General features: G+C 49.7%; 1 protein-coding gene across 13 annotated transcripts; it reads left to right on the forward strand.

Annotated features, from left to right (window-relative positions):
• Positions 1–415: 415 nt before the first annotated feature.
• POMK (protein O-mannose kinase) lies at positions 416–17,596 on the forward strand. Of its 13 annotated transcripts, none has more exons than XM_036301167.1 (5): positions 416–1,074; positions 2,211–2,303; positions 2,756–2,845; positions 7,993–8,295; positions 16,014–17,596. In XM_036301167.1, exons 4-5 carry the CDS (start codon positions 8,014–8,016, stop codon positions 16,782–16,784), a joined length of 1,053 nt encoding a protein of 350 aa, XP_036157060.1. In that variant the 5' UTR covers positions 416–1,074; positions 2,211–2,303; positions 2,756–2,845; positions 7,993–8,013; the 3' UTR covers positions 16,785–17,596. The 13 variants fall into 13 exon arrangements, 5 of the variants coding, with proteins under 5 accessions (XP_036157060.1, XP_036157059.1, XP_036157063.1 ...); XM_036301169.1 differs by lacking the exon at positions 416–1,074 and adding an exon at positions 1,607–1,696; XM_036301166.1 differs by lacking the exon at positions 2,211–2,303.
• Positions 17,597–18,329: the final 733 nt, after the last annotated feature.

The following is an 18,329-nucleotide window of genomic DNA, read 5'->3' on the forward strand; positions in this document are numbered from 1 at the left end:
GAAAATGGCAGTACAGTTTTTCACTTTATGGCTGTTTACCTTGGAAAACACCTGAAGCTTGCTGTGGAGGTGGGCATTGGAAGGGTTGCAGCTTGTGAGTTATTGCGAAGTGTTGGAGAATTAGCCGAAATCGATTGGAAAGTTGCAACACCAGGTGTGGATGCATGTGGCTCAAACACACGGGATGAATTGAAGACACTGTCAGAGGTGAGGGGAGTGCACGTGTGTGAGATCATTCCTGTGCAGTGAGCTCAGCTGGTGCAGTTTTCTGATTCACCTGTTGTTTCTCCAGGATGAAATCATACACACAAATGGGAAATTACACAATACTCAAATGATTTCCCAATACATCAAACATGCTGAAACATATATATACATATATATATATATATTTAAATGTATTATAGCAGAACTGACTGCATTTAACTTTATTCATTTCTTTCCTTAATTTCCTGTCTTGTCAGTTTCATCCTGATTACTTTTCTGTTCAAAGTTCTCATGTTCAAAGTTTCTCATATCTCACCCATTTTCTTTTTTTAAAAAATTATTTAATAGGCTTTTTTCCCATCCCAGGGCTCCTCCTTTGGGGCGTTTGAATGCGGGAAGGTCCGCTTTTCTGCTCCGACTTTCCCTTCCAACCTGCGGTTCTCAACCTGCAGGGCATCAGCATCGCCCAGAGGCCTGGCTGAGCAGACTGGTAGACTCCGCCCTGGGATGGCGCCGAGAATGTTGGCGTCTAATGGTTTCCCTGGAGATGGGAAGCATCAGCACTGGGTCTGAGGGCCACCCTTTGTAAACCGCTGACCGGGCCCTCTCTGCCGTACCTAGCACCGGGTTGCGCGTCTGGTCTACGACAGTGATAGGTCAACACATCCGTCCTCATAGGTTTGTGGAGAAGAAGCTAGAGGAGGAGTCTGACCCCGACAGTGCACGGGGTCTGGAAGCATCGGGCCTCCAGGTGTCCGGCGGGCGGTGGACACCAGGGGGCGCCAGGGAGCAGCCTCGGGGTCGTCCTGCCGGGCCCGTTTCCGGCTGCGCAGGCGCAGGAGGCCGCGAGCCCTGCCGGGGCCGCAGGTAGGCGCTGCGCTTGGGATCGGGATGGGGGCACTGCGGGGGGTCGTGGCTGTGCACCGGGGGGCGAGGCGAGGTGCTGCGGGGCGGCCGCGGAGCGCAGCTCGGCCTCCCGCGGGGTCTGGCCCTGGCCCGGCCCGCGTCCCCCAAGCCAAGCTCGGGCAGCCCCGCCGCGCCTTTTGGGTGGCCCGGCCCCCGTCCCCCATGCCAAGCCCGGGCAGCCCCGCCGCGCCTCTTGGGTGGCCCGCCCCGAGTCCTACCGAAGGCCACGCGGGCCCCGGGCAGCCGCGTCCACGCGCGGGCCCCTCCGCGTCCTGCCCGACGAGCGCTGGACATGAAACACCAGGCTGTACCGTTGGTCCTTCTCCCGGAGTTTATTCTGCACGCGATCATTCGTGCCAGCCGCCTCCAAGCTCTGTGTTAGGCGTAAACATATGCTGCTCTTTTTTAAAAAGCAGGATTTAGCCATTTCATTTATTGACTTACTTTTTTTTTTTTTTTTTTTTTTTTTTTTTTTTTTTTTTTTTGAAGAGAGAGAGGAAAGAAGGAGGATATAGAGAAAGAGAGAAACATGGGTCGGTTGCCTTTCCTATTCGTCCCAACCGGGATCGAACCTGCAACCTAGGTATGTGCCCGGACCAGAACCCGCATCCCTTTGGTTCAGGGGATCACGCTCCAACCAACTGGCCACCGGCCGGGGCTGGCTGTCTCATTAGTGGTCCTGTCTTCTCCACCTCTTACCTTTACTATAGAACCTTAAAGCTAACTCAGCATCCGGAATGTTTAACACAATTATTTTAATTAAGGGCTTCATTCTAAATTGTATTGAGTGACATTCATCCCTGTCTCCTCTGGTTGTATAAGATATTTATTTTGTAAATTGGTAAAAACTGATTTTGTTCCATTGCCCTCCCTCCCTCCCTCCCTCCCTTTTCTTTTTTCAGTTAAGCTGAGTGTAGAGCAGTGATTCCCAGTCTTTTCCTGGTCTGCCAGCTTTTTCCTATCAGTGTCAGGAATCCTTTGTGCCTGAACAGTGCCTGCATTCTCCTACCCAGCGGGCCCCAACCGTTATTCCTTAACTTGCTGGGTATTTTTCACTACCCGTAACATTCTATGTTTTTCTGCTTATTTCTGGACAGGGAAGTTCCTCGGCGACATGGTCTTATCCCAGGCTCGGGGCATCCTACTCCAGAAATATGACTTTAAAAGAAAAAAGCCCATCGGGTATTGAGGTGGGCTAAAGCCTTTTTTAAGAAATGGGCTCATGTGATGAAAATAAAACTCCTGTATGGGAATTAAGTGCACCAGGGATTCTTAAACTTTAGTGTGCGTCTGAGTCACCCGGAGGACTTGTCAACACAGATTTCTGGGCCCCACCTCAGAGTTTCTGATTCAGTAGGTCTGGAGCGAGGACTCAAGAACTCGAATTTCTCACAAGTTCCGAGGGGATGCTGCAGGCCCAGGGACCCAGTTTGAGAACTGCTGACCGACACCTACTTGTGGAGGGTGATTTCCTGGGAGGGAGCAGTGGAGGATTGGGCGGGGTCCACAGGGGCTTCAACTGTATATGTAATATTTTTATACCTTTAAAAAAGATCTTTAAACATGATGCAGTTACCTGACAAAGCTGAATAGATGTCCATAATCTTATTTTTTGGTTTTCTCTGTGCTTGAAACATTTCAGGAAAGAAAAATAGATCCTATTTGCTGTGTGGCGAGTGGATTGAAAAGGAGAGCGTAGGAGACCATGTAGGAAACTGTTGCAGAAGCCCAGGTAAGAGATGCCGGTGGCTTAGACCAGCCTGGGGAGCAAGAACGGGGAGAAATGGGCAGATCTGAGAGCCATTTGGGCGATAGAATTGACTGTATGTGGTGACTGGTTGGTTTAGAGCATGGGTGGGAAACCTTTTTCCTGCCAAGGGCCATTTGGATACTTATAACATTATTTGCTTAATATAATTCACTTAATATAAATTTATGTTGCTCTGAAAAAAGCTCCTAGATTTATTGAATTTAATAATCTATACTAATAAGAGGGTAATATGTTAAGTAGACCGGGAGACCTTCCAGATGTCCTTCTGGACAAAGCCATGGTGGCGGGGCCGAGGCAGAGGCGGTTAGAAGTGAACAAGCCGGTAGGGGAGGGCAGTTGGGGGCAATCAGGCCAGCAGGGGAGGGCAGTTGGGGGCAATCAGGCCAGCAGGGGAGGGCAGTTGGGGGTGATCAGGCCGGAAGGGGGGATCAGTTGGGGGCGATCAGGCTGGCAGGCAGAGTGGTTAGGGGCGATCAGGCAGGCAGGCACATGAGCGGTTAGGAGCCAGCGGTCCCAGATAGTGATCCCTGTGGGATGGGGCCTAAACCATCAGCCGGACATCCCCGGAGGGGTCCCAGATTGGAGAGGGTGCAGGCCAGGCTGAGGGACACCCCCCCCTCCCCGTGCACAAATATAGTGCACCGGGCCACTAGTAAATAATAAATGCAGTTGCCTTGGTGGGCCATACCTTCCCCACCCGTGGTTTAGAATCTCCTGTTTTGTGACTTAAGGGAACGGGTGTGTTGTGTGCCCGTCACAGAGAGGGAACCCTGGAGAGGGGACATGCTGGGGATAGAGAGACCCATCCCAGACCTTGGAGAGCCAGCTGAGTGACGCCTAGGAGGAAGATCTGGCCCACGGTAGAGACTTGGAATTGGTGTTTATGTGGCATGAAAGCCACGTTAATGGGCGAGATTACAGAGAGGGAACCATAGAATGCGAAGATGGCCTGCAGCAGACCCACAGGAGAATCCACACCTACGCTGGGCTTGGCCAACTGCTGCCCACCACCTGTTTCTGTACGACCCGCGAGCTAAGAAACGTCAAAAGAATAATCTTTTGTGACAATGAAAACTATGTGAAATGCAAATGTCATTGTCCATAAATAAAGTTTTGTTACAATAAAGCCATGCGCATTTGTATATGTCGTATTCGGGGCTGCTCTGGTGATGGGGTTGAGCAGCTGTGGCCTCTCATCCCGGGCACTGCTGCTCGGTGCACCAGGAGTCACAGTGATGTGGTTACCTCAGTGTCCGCTTCCGCCCCGCAGCTAAATATTTATTATCGGGACGTTTACAGAAAAGGTTTGCTGGTCCCTGACCTGAGGTCTAAATGAGACACTTGGTCAGCTGTCAGTGTTGCCGAGGAGAGCTGGCAGCTGTTTGACTCGTTTCTTTCCGAGCATCTTCCGAGGATCAGGACTGGTGGGAGAAGCTCCAGAGCCTGGGAGGCCCGAGTGGTAAAAGTCATCAGAGTTTCATCTGAAGCCCCTGAGGATGGCAGCATGGGCCGGAGAGAAAGATCTGGGCCTGGGATCTTGATGAGAAAGGGGAGCAAGCAACCGTCAGAACGTTGCTGGGCATAGCTGGAAGACAGGCGGTGGTGTGAGCAGATGGCATTGATTCAAGAAAAGCAGGTTGTTGCCCTGGCCGGGTGGCTCAGTTGGTTGGAGCGTCGTCCTGTATACCAAATGGTTGTGTGTTCGATTCCCCGTCAGGGCACATACCTAGGTTTTGGGTTTGGTCCCCAGTTGGGGCACATATGGGAGGTAACTGATCTCTCTCTCTCTCTCTCTCTCTCTCTTTTTCTCCTTCCCTTCTTTCCCTCCTTCCTCTCTCAAAAATCAATTAAAAATTATGTCCTTGAGTGAGGATTAAAAAGAAAAAGGAAAGGAGGTTGTTGAGCGATGCTGGAGCAGTTCAGGAGAGCCAGGGTTTACTGGGCACCTCTTACAGCAGGGATAAGCAAAGCAGCCTTTTCTTCAGATAATTAGAAAAAGCACACAGAATTGTAGAAGAACCCATTATTTCTAAAACTTCCTGCTTGGAGGACCAATGTCACTGTGCTGACCCTTGACCTGCAGCTTCCCTGGCCTGGGTGACTGGAAGAATACAATTGTCATTTATTGAGATTGTGAGCACTGAAAACAGCTATTTGGGGGGCAAGGGAGGAAGCAGGTGTCGAGTTTGGGAAGTAGGCAATTATGAATAATATGGCTATAAGCATTCATCTACAGGTGTTTATATGAATGTATGTTTTCTTGGGTATATACCGAGCAGTGGATTTACTGGGTGATATGGCAACATTTTGTTTAGCTTTAAGGACCTGCCAGACTGTTTTCCACAGTGGCTGCACCATTTTACATTCTCACCAGCAATGCATGAGGGTTCCTGTTTCTCCACATCCTTGTCTATACTTGTTATTGCCTGACTTTTTTATTACAGCATCCTAGTGGATGTGTGGAGGGATTTGCATTACCCTGATGGCTAATCAAGTTGAGCATCTTTTCATGTGCCTATTGGCCATCTATATATCTTTGGAGAAATGTCTATTCAAGTCCTTTGCCCATTTAAAAATTGAGTTATTGTATTTTTTGTTGGACACTTGGGAGCGGTCAGCAGGAGATGGAGAGTCATGACTCTGGATAGATAACCCCCTTGAGAGAGGGAGTGAAGAGGTCAAATCTGAGCCCTGGGGCACCCGGCATTTACAGACAGAGACTGGGGAGCCACCAGAGTGAAGTTTCCTGGGAACCAAGTAAAAGCGTTTGAAGAAGGAAGGAGTGATCAGCTATGCTGAGAGGTCAATACCAGGACTGAATTGACTGTTGTGTTTACCAATGTGGAGGTCACTTTGATAGGGTCAGTGCGGGTGGAGTAGCATTGAGTTCAAGAGAAATGGAGGAGAGAGATGGAGATAGTGAGTATAGATAGTTTAAAAAAAATATTTTTATTGATTTCAGAGAGGAAGGAAGAGGAGGGAGAGATAGAAACATCAATAATGAGAGAGAATCATTGATCAGCTGCCTCTTCCCTTCCCCCCACTGGGGATCGAGCCCACAACCGGGACATGTGCCCCAAGCAGGAATTGAACCGTGACCTGATTCACAGGTCGATGCCCAACCACTGACTGAGTCACACCGGACAGGCAAGTATAGATAGCTTTTTAAGGAATTTGCAAAAAGGTAAGGGAAAAATAAGGCAATAACTGAGGGGGAAGTAGAGTGAAGGAATAATGTTTGAAATGATGGGGGAAGTTAGGGCATCCTGGCCATGATGCAGGAGAAGAGGGGAGACCTGCTGGGGCAGTGCCCGTGAGCAGGCGCGAGAGAGGGACCTGTGCACAGGTGCAGAGCTGGGAACCCCCCTTTGTTCATAGTCACAGGAGAGGGGTACAGGGAGCAGGAGCCTGCGCGGTGATGTTGGCAGCTTGTGGCAGTGCTCTCTGGTGGCTTCTGTTTTCCCAGGAATATAGGTCACAGGATCATCAGGGGGGTCGAGGTGATAGTTTGAAGAGAGGGGGCGTAGGCCATGGGAACGAACCGGTCAGGTTTATTGACCCATCGACTGCGTGAGCTGCACAGTGTAGAGACCTGGTGTCTCTGTCGGCGGAAAAGGGAGTGTCACTACAGGATTTGGGGCACAGTATTATTACAGGTGGCGTTTAGGCAAAATTGACACGAAGCTTTGTTTTGATGGGCTCAGAGGCAAGCAGGGCTGTCTGTAAAGTGGTCACGTTCCGATCTGGATTGTAGAGTGGAGCCCAGGGTCTGGTTTCTGGGAGACTGCCAGGTTCACACCGATGCTCAGCGTCGCCTCCAGACAAGCGGACAGGGCCTGTGACCACAGCTGGGCTGCAGGACTTCCTGCAGCCGCTGCACCAGCCTGGGAATCAGGAGCCCGAGGGACACCCAGGCACAACGAGGGCCCCTGGGAAGATGGGCCGTTTGTACGATGGCATTGGTCTGAGTGCAGGGTTGTAATTTTCCGTAGCAGGCCTTTTGGCACGTGGTGGCAGGGTCCTTTGAAACCAGGGCCCGGGGCGCACCAGAGCACTGACTGTCCTGGTGTCCGGATGGAGACCTGAACTGGCAGAAGGAAGACGTACCTAGAAGGTAATGCTCCGTTCACAAGTGTCTCAGACCCCAGAAGTGCAGGGTCAGTCCTGTCACCGATGTGCCCCCTGCGTCCCAGAGCTGGTACTGACGCACCACATCCCTTGTCGAGGTATTGACACCGTTCATTCTCATTCAGAGTAGGGTCTGCCTCCAGCACCCTGAGTGTCCAGCACCTGATGTCCAGGGCCCTTCCCCCGCCTTCTCCCCTCCCAACCCTCCACCACCCAACAACTAAAGCTGTGATGCCCGCCCTCACCACAGCCCGCACACCGGCGCCAGGGCGTTCCTGTGGTGAGTGACCACGCCCTCAGCGGTTCCATAGTGTGAGGTCCATCTCTGCGTCACCCTCTCCATTCTCACCGCCACCATTCTAGCTACATACTCATTGGCTCTAATCCCGGCTCATTGCCCGTCCCTCGGCCTCAGTCCCTTCCACCCCAGATGCACCTTTCACGCCTGCTGAAGAGTAGCCTTTGCTGCTTAAAAGCATTAAGGAGCTTCTGAGTACCTTCCAGGGAACCTGCCAGCTCCTTTGCTGGGTTCAAGGGCATTGCAGCCCCTCCGATCACCCCAGCGAGTCCCCTACTGCTCTCCCTTGTCCAGCTTCTGTCCCAGCCCCACTGGGCGGACACCCCCAGTTTGCTGCTTTCATTTGACTAACTCGGCATTGAATATCAACTCGGTGCAAACACGGTGGGAGAGTCAGACAAAATCGGACGCACACTAACACCTCCCTTCTAATTGAATCTATAATAGAGGAGCCCAGACTGTGGTTTGTAATAAAAAATACTGACTATGAGAGCAGCTGACACTGAGCATTTAGTGTGAGCCTAGCGTTCAGTCCCTTCTTTCACCCTCACGATGACACCAAAGTGCAGGATCCTTGCGTATAAGAGGCCTAGAGGGTGTGCCACCGTCAGTCCCTCATCATCAAAACACCTTACGGAAAATGAAAGACAGCCGTTATTACTTGTTTCATCTTACGTTTCAGGAAATTACAGAGGATAACAACATGGAGATGAAGCCGCAGGATGGTAGAAGGAGTCCCCCCCACAGGGAGGTGCCCCCAGTCGTGGGGCTGCTGCTGGCCATGGCTGTCATGAACGCGCTCCTCTACCTCTGCCTCGATCACTTCTTCATCGCCCCCCGGCGTTCCGCCCTGGACCCCCGGCACTGTCCCTATGGCCACTTCAGAGTGGGGCAGATGAACAACTGCTCAGCATGGCTGTCCTGTGAGGAGCTGAGGACAGAAGTGAGGCAGCTGAAGCGTGTTGGGGAGGGAGCCGTGAAGAGAGTGAGTTCCTGATTAACCTGTGTTACCATCGCGGTGTTGATGGGTGGCCCTTTGGGAAAGCAACTTGGCATCCTGAGCCCAGTAACTGCACATCTAATAAAACAGTCTGGAGGAAGGAAAAAAGCCAAATGCTTAAAGAAGTGCTTTGCTTTGTTTTTGTGGGTTTTTATATTTTTATTGATTTCAGAGAAGAAGGGAGAGGGAACGAGATAGAAACATCAGTGATGAGAGAATCATTGATCAGCTGCCTTCTGCACAGTCCCCACTGGGGATCAAGCCTGCAGTCTGGGCATGTGCCCTGACCAGGAGTCAAACCATGACTTCCTGGTTCATAGGTCAATGCTCAACCACTGAGCCACGCCCGGCCGGGCTGCTTTGTTTTTGATAGTAATAGAAAACTAGAAATAGTAACTGCAGCAGTATGGTTAATTACGTTATGGTCCAACCACTTGATAGAATATTCTGTAACCATTAAATGTAGTTAGGAACCTGGGCAGCAACATGAAAAAAAGTTAGGATGAGAAGTAAAAAAAGCAAAATACAAAATTGTTGAATATACTGTATTCAACTGCAAAATCATGTATTTATGTAAAAAAATATAAAACTGGCCCTAACCAGTTTGGTTCAGTGGAGCTTTGGCCTGCTGACTTAAGTGTCCCAGTTTCGATTCCGGTCGGGGGCATGTACCTTGATCTGGGCACATCCCCAGTGGGGGGTGTGCGGGAGGCAGCTGATCGATTTTTCTCTCTCATTGATGTTTCTAACTCTCTATCCTCTCCCTTCCTCTCTGAGAAAATCAATAAAATATATATTTTTTAAAAATATATAAAAATGATAGAAATTGTGCTACAGTGAAGGATTGTGGGCAATATTTTCATTCTTACTATTCATACTGTATGATGGTATATTGATTTTTTTTAGGTTTTTAATTTTAATGAGAGAAGCCAAAGGGGTGAATTCAGTTCTCAGAGGCTTCAAGAGCCCTTGTCTTATCAGCAAGGAGTGTGTGCTGCATTTTGGTGGCCATCATTTCCATGGTAACCGAGGCTTACTGATAAAACAAAGAGCGACTCTGGAAGCCAGTTCAGGACTGTTGAACAAAGACAGGTCCTTTGTGAGGATGCGCTGAATGACTAGTGAAAGGGAAGGAGGGAGCAGAAAAATGCCTGAGGGGCTGCAGCTTGATAAAGTGCTGGTCTTTATTTTGGGAGATGGGGACCCCGGCTGCTGCTCCCATGAATGTGGAAAGGAGACGTCTTAAAGGAAGAAGTCAGTTAGACAGGGAGAAGGGACAGGCATTGATATAAAGTAGAACCATAAAACAAGGTAACTGGTTCTTTTAAAGATTCATTCATTCATTGTTGTGGCTGTTAGGGGTGAAACAGTGAAAGAAACAAAGATCCTTGAAGCTTGCTTTCTAGTTGGGGAGTCAGACAGTCAGGAAAATAAGGAACGGTGTGTATTGAAACATGTCCATGATGCGCTGTGAAGACAAAGCAGGGCGGGTGACAGGCTTGTTCCTCTAGGTGGCCGGAACCGCCCGAGAGTGAGCTGTGTGGATATTTGGGGAAAGGATGTTCCAGTGCAGAGGTGGGTACCAGCAGAGGGCCCAAGATAAACCCGCTTGGTTGTCTGGGGAGCAGGAAGGAGCCCGTGAGCCCAGGGGCAGGGTGAGGGGGAGAGGTAGCACACAGTCAGAGAGGGACCGGAGGTGGCCGGGCTAGGCCTGGCAGCTGAGAGATGGTCACAGCTTGACCAGCTGTTAGCAGTGGATGCAATGAGAACTATTGGATTCAGTCCTATTTTAAAGGTAGAGCCAATAGATTGGATGTGGGGTACAAGGGAAAGAGGGTGACTACCAGGCTCTTGGCCTGGGTAACAGGACAAATAGCGTCGTCATTACCTGATACGGAGAAGATGGGAAGGAGCAGACTGTGTGTGCGGGAGGCGGACATGGCGAGGCCGACTAGATGTCCACAGGAGATGTCATGCAGGCAGTTGGTTGGATGTCCGAGTCCAGCATTTGGGGGTCTTGGTTTGGGGAATGTGTATTTGGGATGGTATTGAAAGCATTCGGATGTGAAGAAATCACCACAAAAGGATTAAGTAGAGAAGAGGACATAGCAGTGAATTTGTCCCCTCCAAAGAGGTTCCCGCCAACTTGTTTTGTATTATTGGAATCACTTGGAACATTTTAAACTTTATTTTTTGGAATTGCTTTTTACCTCAGAGGGTATGTTTTTGAGTAGCTTTGATGGTGGCAAATCATTGTTGTATGAGGACAGACTTGATTTTAGGGAATTCTACACATCGTGCCCATCCAAATACGGGATTTAATAATGTGGGTACCAACCCCGAGGAATGTGTTTGTTTATTAGTGTGACTAAAGGCTGTTACATTTATTCTCTGTGTGCTTTTGGCCAAAACTTGCTCTCAGGGCAAAAGTACTCTGAGCACCGATGCTAGCGGGTTGGGGTCAGGAGCCTGTTCGTCTTGCCCCATCAGTGCCTGTGCAGGTCTGGCCCAGTGTAGACTCTCACTGCCCTCCAGAAAACCTTGAACCTCCAGCTCAGGTGTGGTTGGTCCCTGACTTTTCACGGCTCCTGCACGTCAGTTTTTCCCACTCAGAGGATCATTCCTATTGGTACACAAACACAAACTCTTTAAATAGAACTTTCATTCCCCTCTCTCTGTATTAAACCTGCCATAGCTCTGTCTCTCCTCCCTCATCTCCCCTTCCTTCCTCCTCCCTCATCTGAACAAGCCCTGAAGGAACAAGCTTCCTGCCTTTCCATACAGGTGGGCGCCCTCCTCACTGACACCCACACTGGGAGGGCACGGGTTTCTCAGTAGGAGTTTCTTTAACCAGAGTTCTTGACGCCCCACTCTCTGCCCCCCACCTCCTCCCTAGCACCCCTGCTTCAGTAATTCCTGTCTCATTTGGTCCATTGGTGTTACGTTTTCACTTTTCTTTTTTTTTTTTTTTTTTAATATATTTTATTGATTTTTTTACAGAGAGGGAGAGAGATAGAGAGTTAGAAACATTGATGAGAGAGAAACATCGATCAGCCGCCTCCTGCACATCTCCTACTGGGGATGTGCCCGCAACCCAGGTACATGCCCTTGACCGGAATCGAACCTGGGACCTTTCAGTCCGCAGGCCGACGCTCTGTCCACTGAGCCAAACCGGTTTCGGCACGTTTTCCCTTTCTGACACGCTCCTGCCTGCACTCCCTGATTTACCCAGCAGCGGAGGTCCCGTGGCCGTCATCCTCATCACCTTCCCTCACACACTTGCCACAACTCCCTTGCATCTCTCTCCATCGTGCCTTAACTGGAGAGCCCCAAACACGGCTGACCCACTACCCATCCGCACATAAGCACAGCTGTGTGGTTGAGCGCACGACCACAGATCTCATCTGTGCCCTCAGCACAGACCAGCTGGCTACTCTATTCCTTTAGTAACTTTTCCTTCCCAATCTCTGAGACAGATATTTCCTCAACACCCCAACCCCTGACTTAGCTGATGACCTTGTTACATGAGTTAGGGTGAAATAGAAGCCACCTAAAGGGAATTTCCTCATCTTCCCACCACTAGTCCTTGAACCTCCAGCTCAGGCGTGGTTGGTCCCTGACTCCTCACAACTTCCCTCGCTTCAGTCCCCCCCCCCCCCCCCCCCCCCCCCCCCCCGCATCATCAGTGTTTCCTGCTCTGAGGATCATTCCTACTGGCACACAAACATGTGCTTTGAATAAGGCCATCCTCTTCTCTTGATCCCCCTCCCTCTGTAGTAAAACTGCCACAGCTCTTCTACCTCTTCTCTCTTTCATGCTTCCGCCCTCTGTCCTGCGGCTTCCAAACTCCGCCATGGCTCTCACAGAGGCCAGTGCGCCTCGGGGTGGGCGTTCCTCCGTCTTCCTCTTGCTCCTTCTCGCAGTCCTGATCCAATTGACTCCTCTCTGCTTGCAGCCCTGGCTCTTCGCGCTGTGACGTGTTTTTCGTGTTCCTCCTCCCTCGCTGGCCACTCCTGATGACTCTCCTTTGCTGCTTCTGTTCCCCATCCTGCCTCCAAATCAGAGGGCACTTGGGGACGTTTAGCAACGAGTAGAGATACAATGAGTAGAGATACATTTGAGGTTGTCATAGTGGGGGCTATGGGGGTGCTGCTGGCATCCAGTGGGTGGAGTCCAGGGATGCTGCTAGTCATCCTCAACAAACAATATCTGGTCGAAAATGTCAGTGGTCCTGAGGCTGAGAATCCTGATTCCTTTTGGTTCCTTCCTGGACCTCTTCTTCTGTCTTCTTTAGATACACGTTTAGTTGATTTAATCTAGTGCCATTGCTTTAAATACAATTTATATGCTGGTGACTCCCAAATTTATATCTCCAGCCTGTACCCCTCCCCGGAGCCACAGATTTGTGTATCCAGCTATTTATTCCACACCTCTGCTTGGAGGGCTCTTGAGCATCGAAGTACATCCAGTTTGGCACTTGGTCATTTCCTGTTCTGAAACCTGTTCTTCCCCAGCCTTAAAATCGCAGAGAATGCCATCACCTCTCACCTAGTCGCTCGAGCCAAAACCTGGGAGTCACCTGGAGTCCTCTCACCCACATCCCAAACTTGTTTGATAACCTCCGTCCCCGGCCCATTTTAGTGAAGTCTGCATTAGCTCTTGCCTTGGAACTGGCATCCCTGCTTCCACTTTTGCCCTTCACCATGCACCAGGCAGAGCCACTTCCTAACACAATTCCGACCACGCCATTCTCTTCCTTAAAACCCCTTCAGTGGCTTCCCATTGCCCTGGGAGGGGCGGGGCGATACAAACCTCCTACCATGATCTGCTCCCTGCTACCCCCAAACTCACCCCCGACATCATCCTCACTCCCTCTACCCTGCACTTACCTACCTTTCTTTTTTTAAAATATATTTTCATTGAATTCAGAGAGGAAGGGAGAGAGAGAGAGAAATAGAAACATCAATGATGAGAGAGAATCATTGATTGGCTGCCTCTTGCAGCCCCGGGGTTCGAGCCCGCAACCCAGGCATGTGCCCTCGACTGGAATCAAACCCGGGACCCTTCAGTCCGCAGGCCGACGCTCTATCCACTGAACCAAACCAGCTGGGGCTCACCTACCTTTCTTTTGGTCCTTGATCAAACAGCCTTTCTCTCAGGGCCTTTGTAGTTGCTGTTCTCTGCCTGAAATCCTCTTCCTCCACCTCTGACATGGCTAGTTCCTGGTCATCCAGGTCTCAGCTCTGATGTCGCTTCTCTAAGCGGCTTTCCCTGACAGGTTGAGAACCGCTGGGCTACAGTGTTTGGACAGGTTCAAGCCTCGGACGAATGAGAGGGCACAGTCCTCTCATGGCCACGTGCAAGTCCCAACTTGGAGGGCAGGGCCCTCCCAGCACAATTATAGCCAACAGCTGTAGTTGTGAGCTTGAACCTATGGTCTGAACATGTGGTCCCATGTGCCTGAGTGATGTGGGCTTGATAGAGTTCAGGTGCATGTGATTGAGTAGGATCGAAACCCACAAGAATGTTGTAAACATCTTTGTCTCGTGGAATCTGGCTATAAAATAAAGACACAGCTTGTAGTCCGTGGCACTGTCTCTCTCCATCAGAGAGGACAGCGTCCCACCGAGACCCAGCTTTCATTCTCTTGTCTGTCTTTTCTCAATCCTTCACCGCCCCCACTCGGGCTCACTGAACCTGGCTGAGCTGACGCAGCACATAAGGCACCCAATGTGGGGCTGAGTATGCCATGGCCATGCCAGCCCACCACAGAAATGTAACTATAAGGCTATTTATTGTAACACTAGAGGCCCAGTGCATGAAATTCATGCACTGGTAGGGTCCCTAGTGGCTGTCGGCTGCTGGCCGGGGCCTCCCTCTCTTCCCATGGCTGCCAGCCCCGTCCCCTGGTTGAACTCTCGGACAAACTCCCAGTCTAGGGGACAATTTGCATACTATGCTTTTATTATGTAGGATTGTTGTTAAAAAGAAAAAAATGGGAAATAATTTAAATTTCCATCATGTCTTTAAAATCATGTTACAGGTCTCTGCAAAATTCTAGAGCTAGATGGGAAAGAGAACCCAATCCATTACATGGCTTTTTCTATTAGTGAATCGTCCTTCTCAGATCCAACAGAAATCTTCAGAGTCCTCTGGCCCACCTCCATTGGATATAATATTTGAGTTCTGTTAAAAAATGTCTTAAAATATGAAAGTAATATATATTCATTCTGGAAAAGATGGAAAATACCAAAAGGTGTAAAGAAAAAATATCACCCAGAATTGTACCATATGACTGCGAGCTGAAACATTAGCCTCTTTCTTTGATTTCTGTGTAATTTTATAGCCTGTTTTATTTGCAGCATACTTTTATCTGTGAAAACTCTATCAATGTATGCATTTTGTTGACCACATAATATTCTTTTAAGTGAACCTACCATAACTGAACTACTCCCTATTCTTTGATGGATGGATAGCTTCCAGTTTATGTTTTTGTAAATAATGCCAGATTTTTATTCCTACAACTTTTTATCTATTTTAAATTATTGTCTTAAATAGATATAGACTTAGATGTTAAAAGTTCTTGATAAATCATGTCCCAGATTTCTTTCTTACGTTCACAATGAAGAAGCAGAGTGCAGAGAGACACAGCCCACTGGGGGCAGTAGCAGCCTGGGGCAGGGATCAGGCCTTGGAGCTGTTCTCTCTTCTGCAGTCTTCTGCCTTTCCTTTGGGAATTTAAGGGGAAGATCAGAGGTTCTTAATTACAGCACTTCCTGCAAGCCTTGCCTACCTAATAATAATTGAGGATCTAAGGCAGTACCGAACAGTTTTCTGGAAGCTGTGAACCAGGGCAAGTCTGGTGTTTGTGGCATTTCCACTCCTACTTGTACAGCTGAAGTCACACAAACCCACAGACCATGTCAAAATGTTTACCTTACATAGAACTATTCCTATTTGTGGTTTACTGTGCTACCTTTTAAAATTAGTGCGTAATCTTGTTATGTGTGATGGGCTGGCTGGGCTCCCTGCCTGTGTAGGATTTTCCAGTCATCTCTTCTCCCCCTTTGTGCTGCAGTATTTTGGAACTGGTAGTCTGTTTGCCACTCAGTGCCTTACCGTACACACGCAGTCCCCTCTCCTGGGAATGCGTTTCCCGTGCTCACATCCACCCTGCAAGCCCTGGTCATCCTTACAGCAGGGGTGGGGAACCTTTTTTCAGCTAAGGGCCATTTGGATATTTATAACATCATTCACAGGCCATTCAAAATTATCAACTTAAAAATTAGCCAGCTATATTTGGTCAGACATTTAATTAACTCTCCCCTAATGCCTTGGCAGGGCCAGACCAAATGATTTCGCAGGCCTTATATGGCCCCAGGGCTGGACATTCCCCACCCCTGCTTTAGAGTAATTCCCAGGAGCCTTCCGGCACCCTCTCCGGATGGCCGGACGGATGGCCCCGCAGCACCCTGACCAGAGCCAGTCCTTCCACAGCCTCCCGCTAATAGGGCGCTTGCCTCGCTGGGTATCTTGTGTTTGCTCATAAGTGAGTCTTTATAACTAGACTAAGAGCAACCCTAGGGTCAGGTCTGTGTCTCATCAATTTCTGTATCCTCTGTACCACATCCAGTTCTTAAAGATATCTGTGGAGTTGTTTCCCGGCTCTCTAACCCAGGTGATGTGCTCTGGCTCTGTTTCAGGTCTTTCTGTCTGAGTGGAAGGAACGCAAAGTCGCTCTCTCACGGCTCACCAGTCTGGAGATGAAAGACGATTTCCTCCACGGACTGCAGATGCTGAAATCTCTGCAGAGCAAACATGTTGTCACGCTGCTTGGCTTCTGTGAAGATGACAACACTATTCTCACCGAGTATCACCCCTTAGGGTCCTTGAGCAGCCTGGAAGCGACGCTCAACCTTTCCAAGTACCAAGCTGTGAACACCTGGCAGCAGCGGCTGCAGCTGGCCATGGACTACGTGGGCATCATCCACTACCTGCACCACAGCCCCCTGGGCACGCGGGTCATGTGCGACTCCAACGACCTGCCCAAGACGCTGTCCCAGTACCTGCTGACCAGTAACTTCAGCATCGTGGTGAACGACCTGGACGCCCTGCCCCTGGTGAACCGCAGCGCCGGGGCGTTGGTGAAGTGCGGCCACAGGGAGCTTCACGGGGATTTCGTGGCTCCGGAGCAGCTGTGGCCCTATGGAGAGGACGTGCCTTTTCGTGACGATCTCATGCCCTCGTACGATGAGAAGATCGACATCTGGAAGATTCCCGATGTCTCCAGTTTCCTTTTGGGGCACGTCGAAGGGAGCGACATGGTCCGATTCCATTTGTTCGATATTCATAAGGCCTGTAAGAGCCAGACTCCTGCAGAGAGGCCCACCGCACAGGCCATTCTGGACACTTACCAGAAGGTTCTGAATTCACTCAGAGACACCGTGACGTCTCAGACCAGAGAAATGCTATGAAGACTAGTGCGGTCAGTGAGGGGTGCGAGTTAAGGAACAGCAGTTCTGCTCTGACAGTGAGCTTGCTGCTGTTCAGCCAGGTGGCTCCTCCTGTGTACCCACGTGCACATGTGAGCGGCTGCCTCTGCTGGCCACCGGGGCGGAAATTGCTAAGCCAGAGCAACCGACGTGATCTAAGTCTGGCTTCACTTCTAATGCTGACTGCTCCCAGGAGAAGATGCAGAGAAGCCGTGAATCTGACCTGTATCTGAAGGAAGTAACTACAGAAAGATGTAGCTTCAAAGAGCCTTTCCCTGACCGAGTAACTGAGTTTGTAAGCTTGTAAGAAAGGTAGATAGGGACGATTTTTAAATGGCAGTATATGAAAGAAGCATAGAGTAGTTCTCCAAGGAATTTTCTTTCCTCTGTTTTGGATGGTAATCAACATACCAGGTCCTGGGAGTATCCCTGGTCTGCTTCACTTTGTATGGGTGGGGCCACCCTTACTGTTTTAAGTGATTGTTCTGTGAAGCTCCAGTGCCATCCTCCTCCCTAGGAGCTTAAGGAGAACTATGATGGCATGCTCTTTGAAATTTGTTTTTTAATATATTTTTACAAGAGGCCCGGTGCACGAGTTTGTGTACAGGTGGGATCTTGCCAGCCAGCCCCAAACGGGGTGGGTGCGGCCAATTGGGGTTAGGACCAGGGGGAGGGGTCGCGGGCGGTTGGCTGGTTAACCCCACCCCCTGGTCAAACTTCTGGTTGAACGCCCATCGAGGAGACAATTTGCATATTAGCCTTTTATTATATAGGATTGATTTCAAAGAGAGAGAGAGAAACATCAGTGGTAAGAGAGTCATTGATCAGCTGCCTCCTGCACGTCCCACACTGGGGAACGAGCCAGCAACCTGGGCATATGCCCTGACCAGGAATTGAACCGTGACCTCCTGGATCATAGGTCAGTGCTCAACCACTGAGCCACGCCAGCTGGGCTGAAATTTTTAATCAATAAGGAATATTTATAACAACAACAATGAGGGAAATGACATGTGTTACTGCCTTGGATGGTAGTTGTGATATTCATGTTTACCTTCCTGCTGGGTTTTCTCTGTCGAAATTATTGTGAACATTTTACATCAACACTGTCACTCATGACTGGAAAGTGTCAAACCCTTTCACTTGAGTTGTATGATTGAAGCTTCAAAAAGCTCTTTCCTTGCTCACCATCATCATTTGCAGAGGATGATGGATTTGGTGCATATTAATCATCCCTAATAAGGTGGTTAAAGCTGACATGGAGGGGTGGGATCACTGGAATCACAGGGACCCCAGAGTCTCTGACTCAGAAGGTCTGGTGGGATAGAGTCCGAAACTTTGCATTTCTGACTGGTCCCCAGGGCAGTGACAACCACTGCCCCTAACTGTCAGACAGGGCACCACAGGCACTGATACGGAAGTAGTATCAGTCTTACCCCCTAGTCTACTGCCTGTGGTTGACTGGGTCCTCTGGTTGATCAGAGAATGTGCTTGTCCACCGTATTGTTCTAACTGCTGCTTTTTGTTATA

The sequence above is a fragment of the Myotis myotis genome, unplaced genomic scaffold (assembly GCF_014108235.1).
Source record: "Myotis myotis isolate mMyoMyo1 unplaced genomic scaffold, mMyoMyo1.p scaffold_m19_p_3, whole genome shotgun sequence".
NCBI classification, from domain to species: Eukaryota; Metazoa; Chordata; class Mammalia; order Chiroptera; family Vespertilionidae; genus Myotis; species Myotis myotis.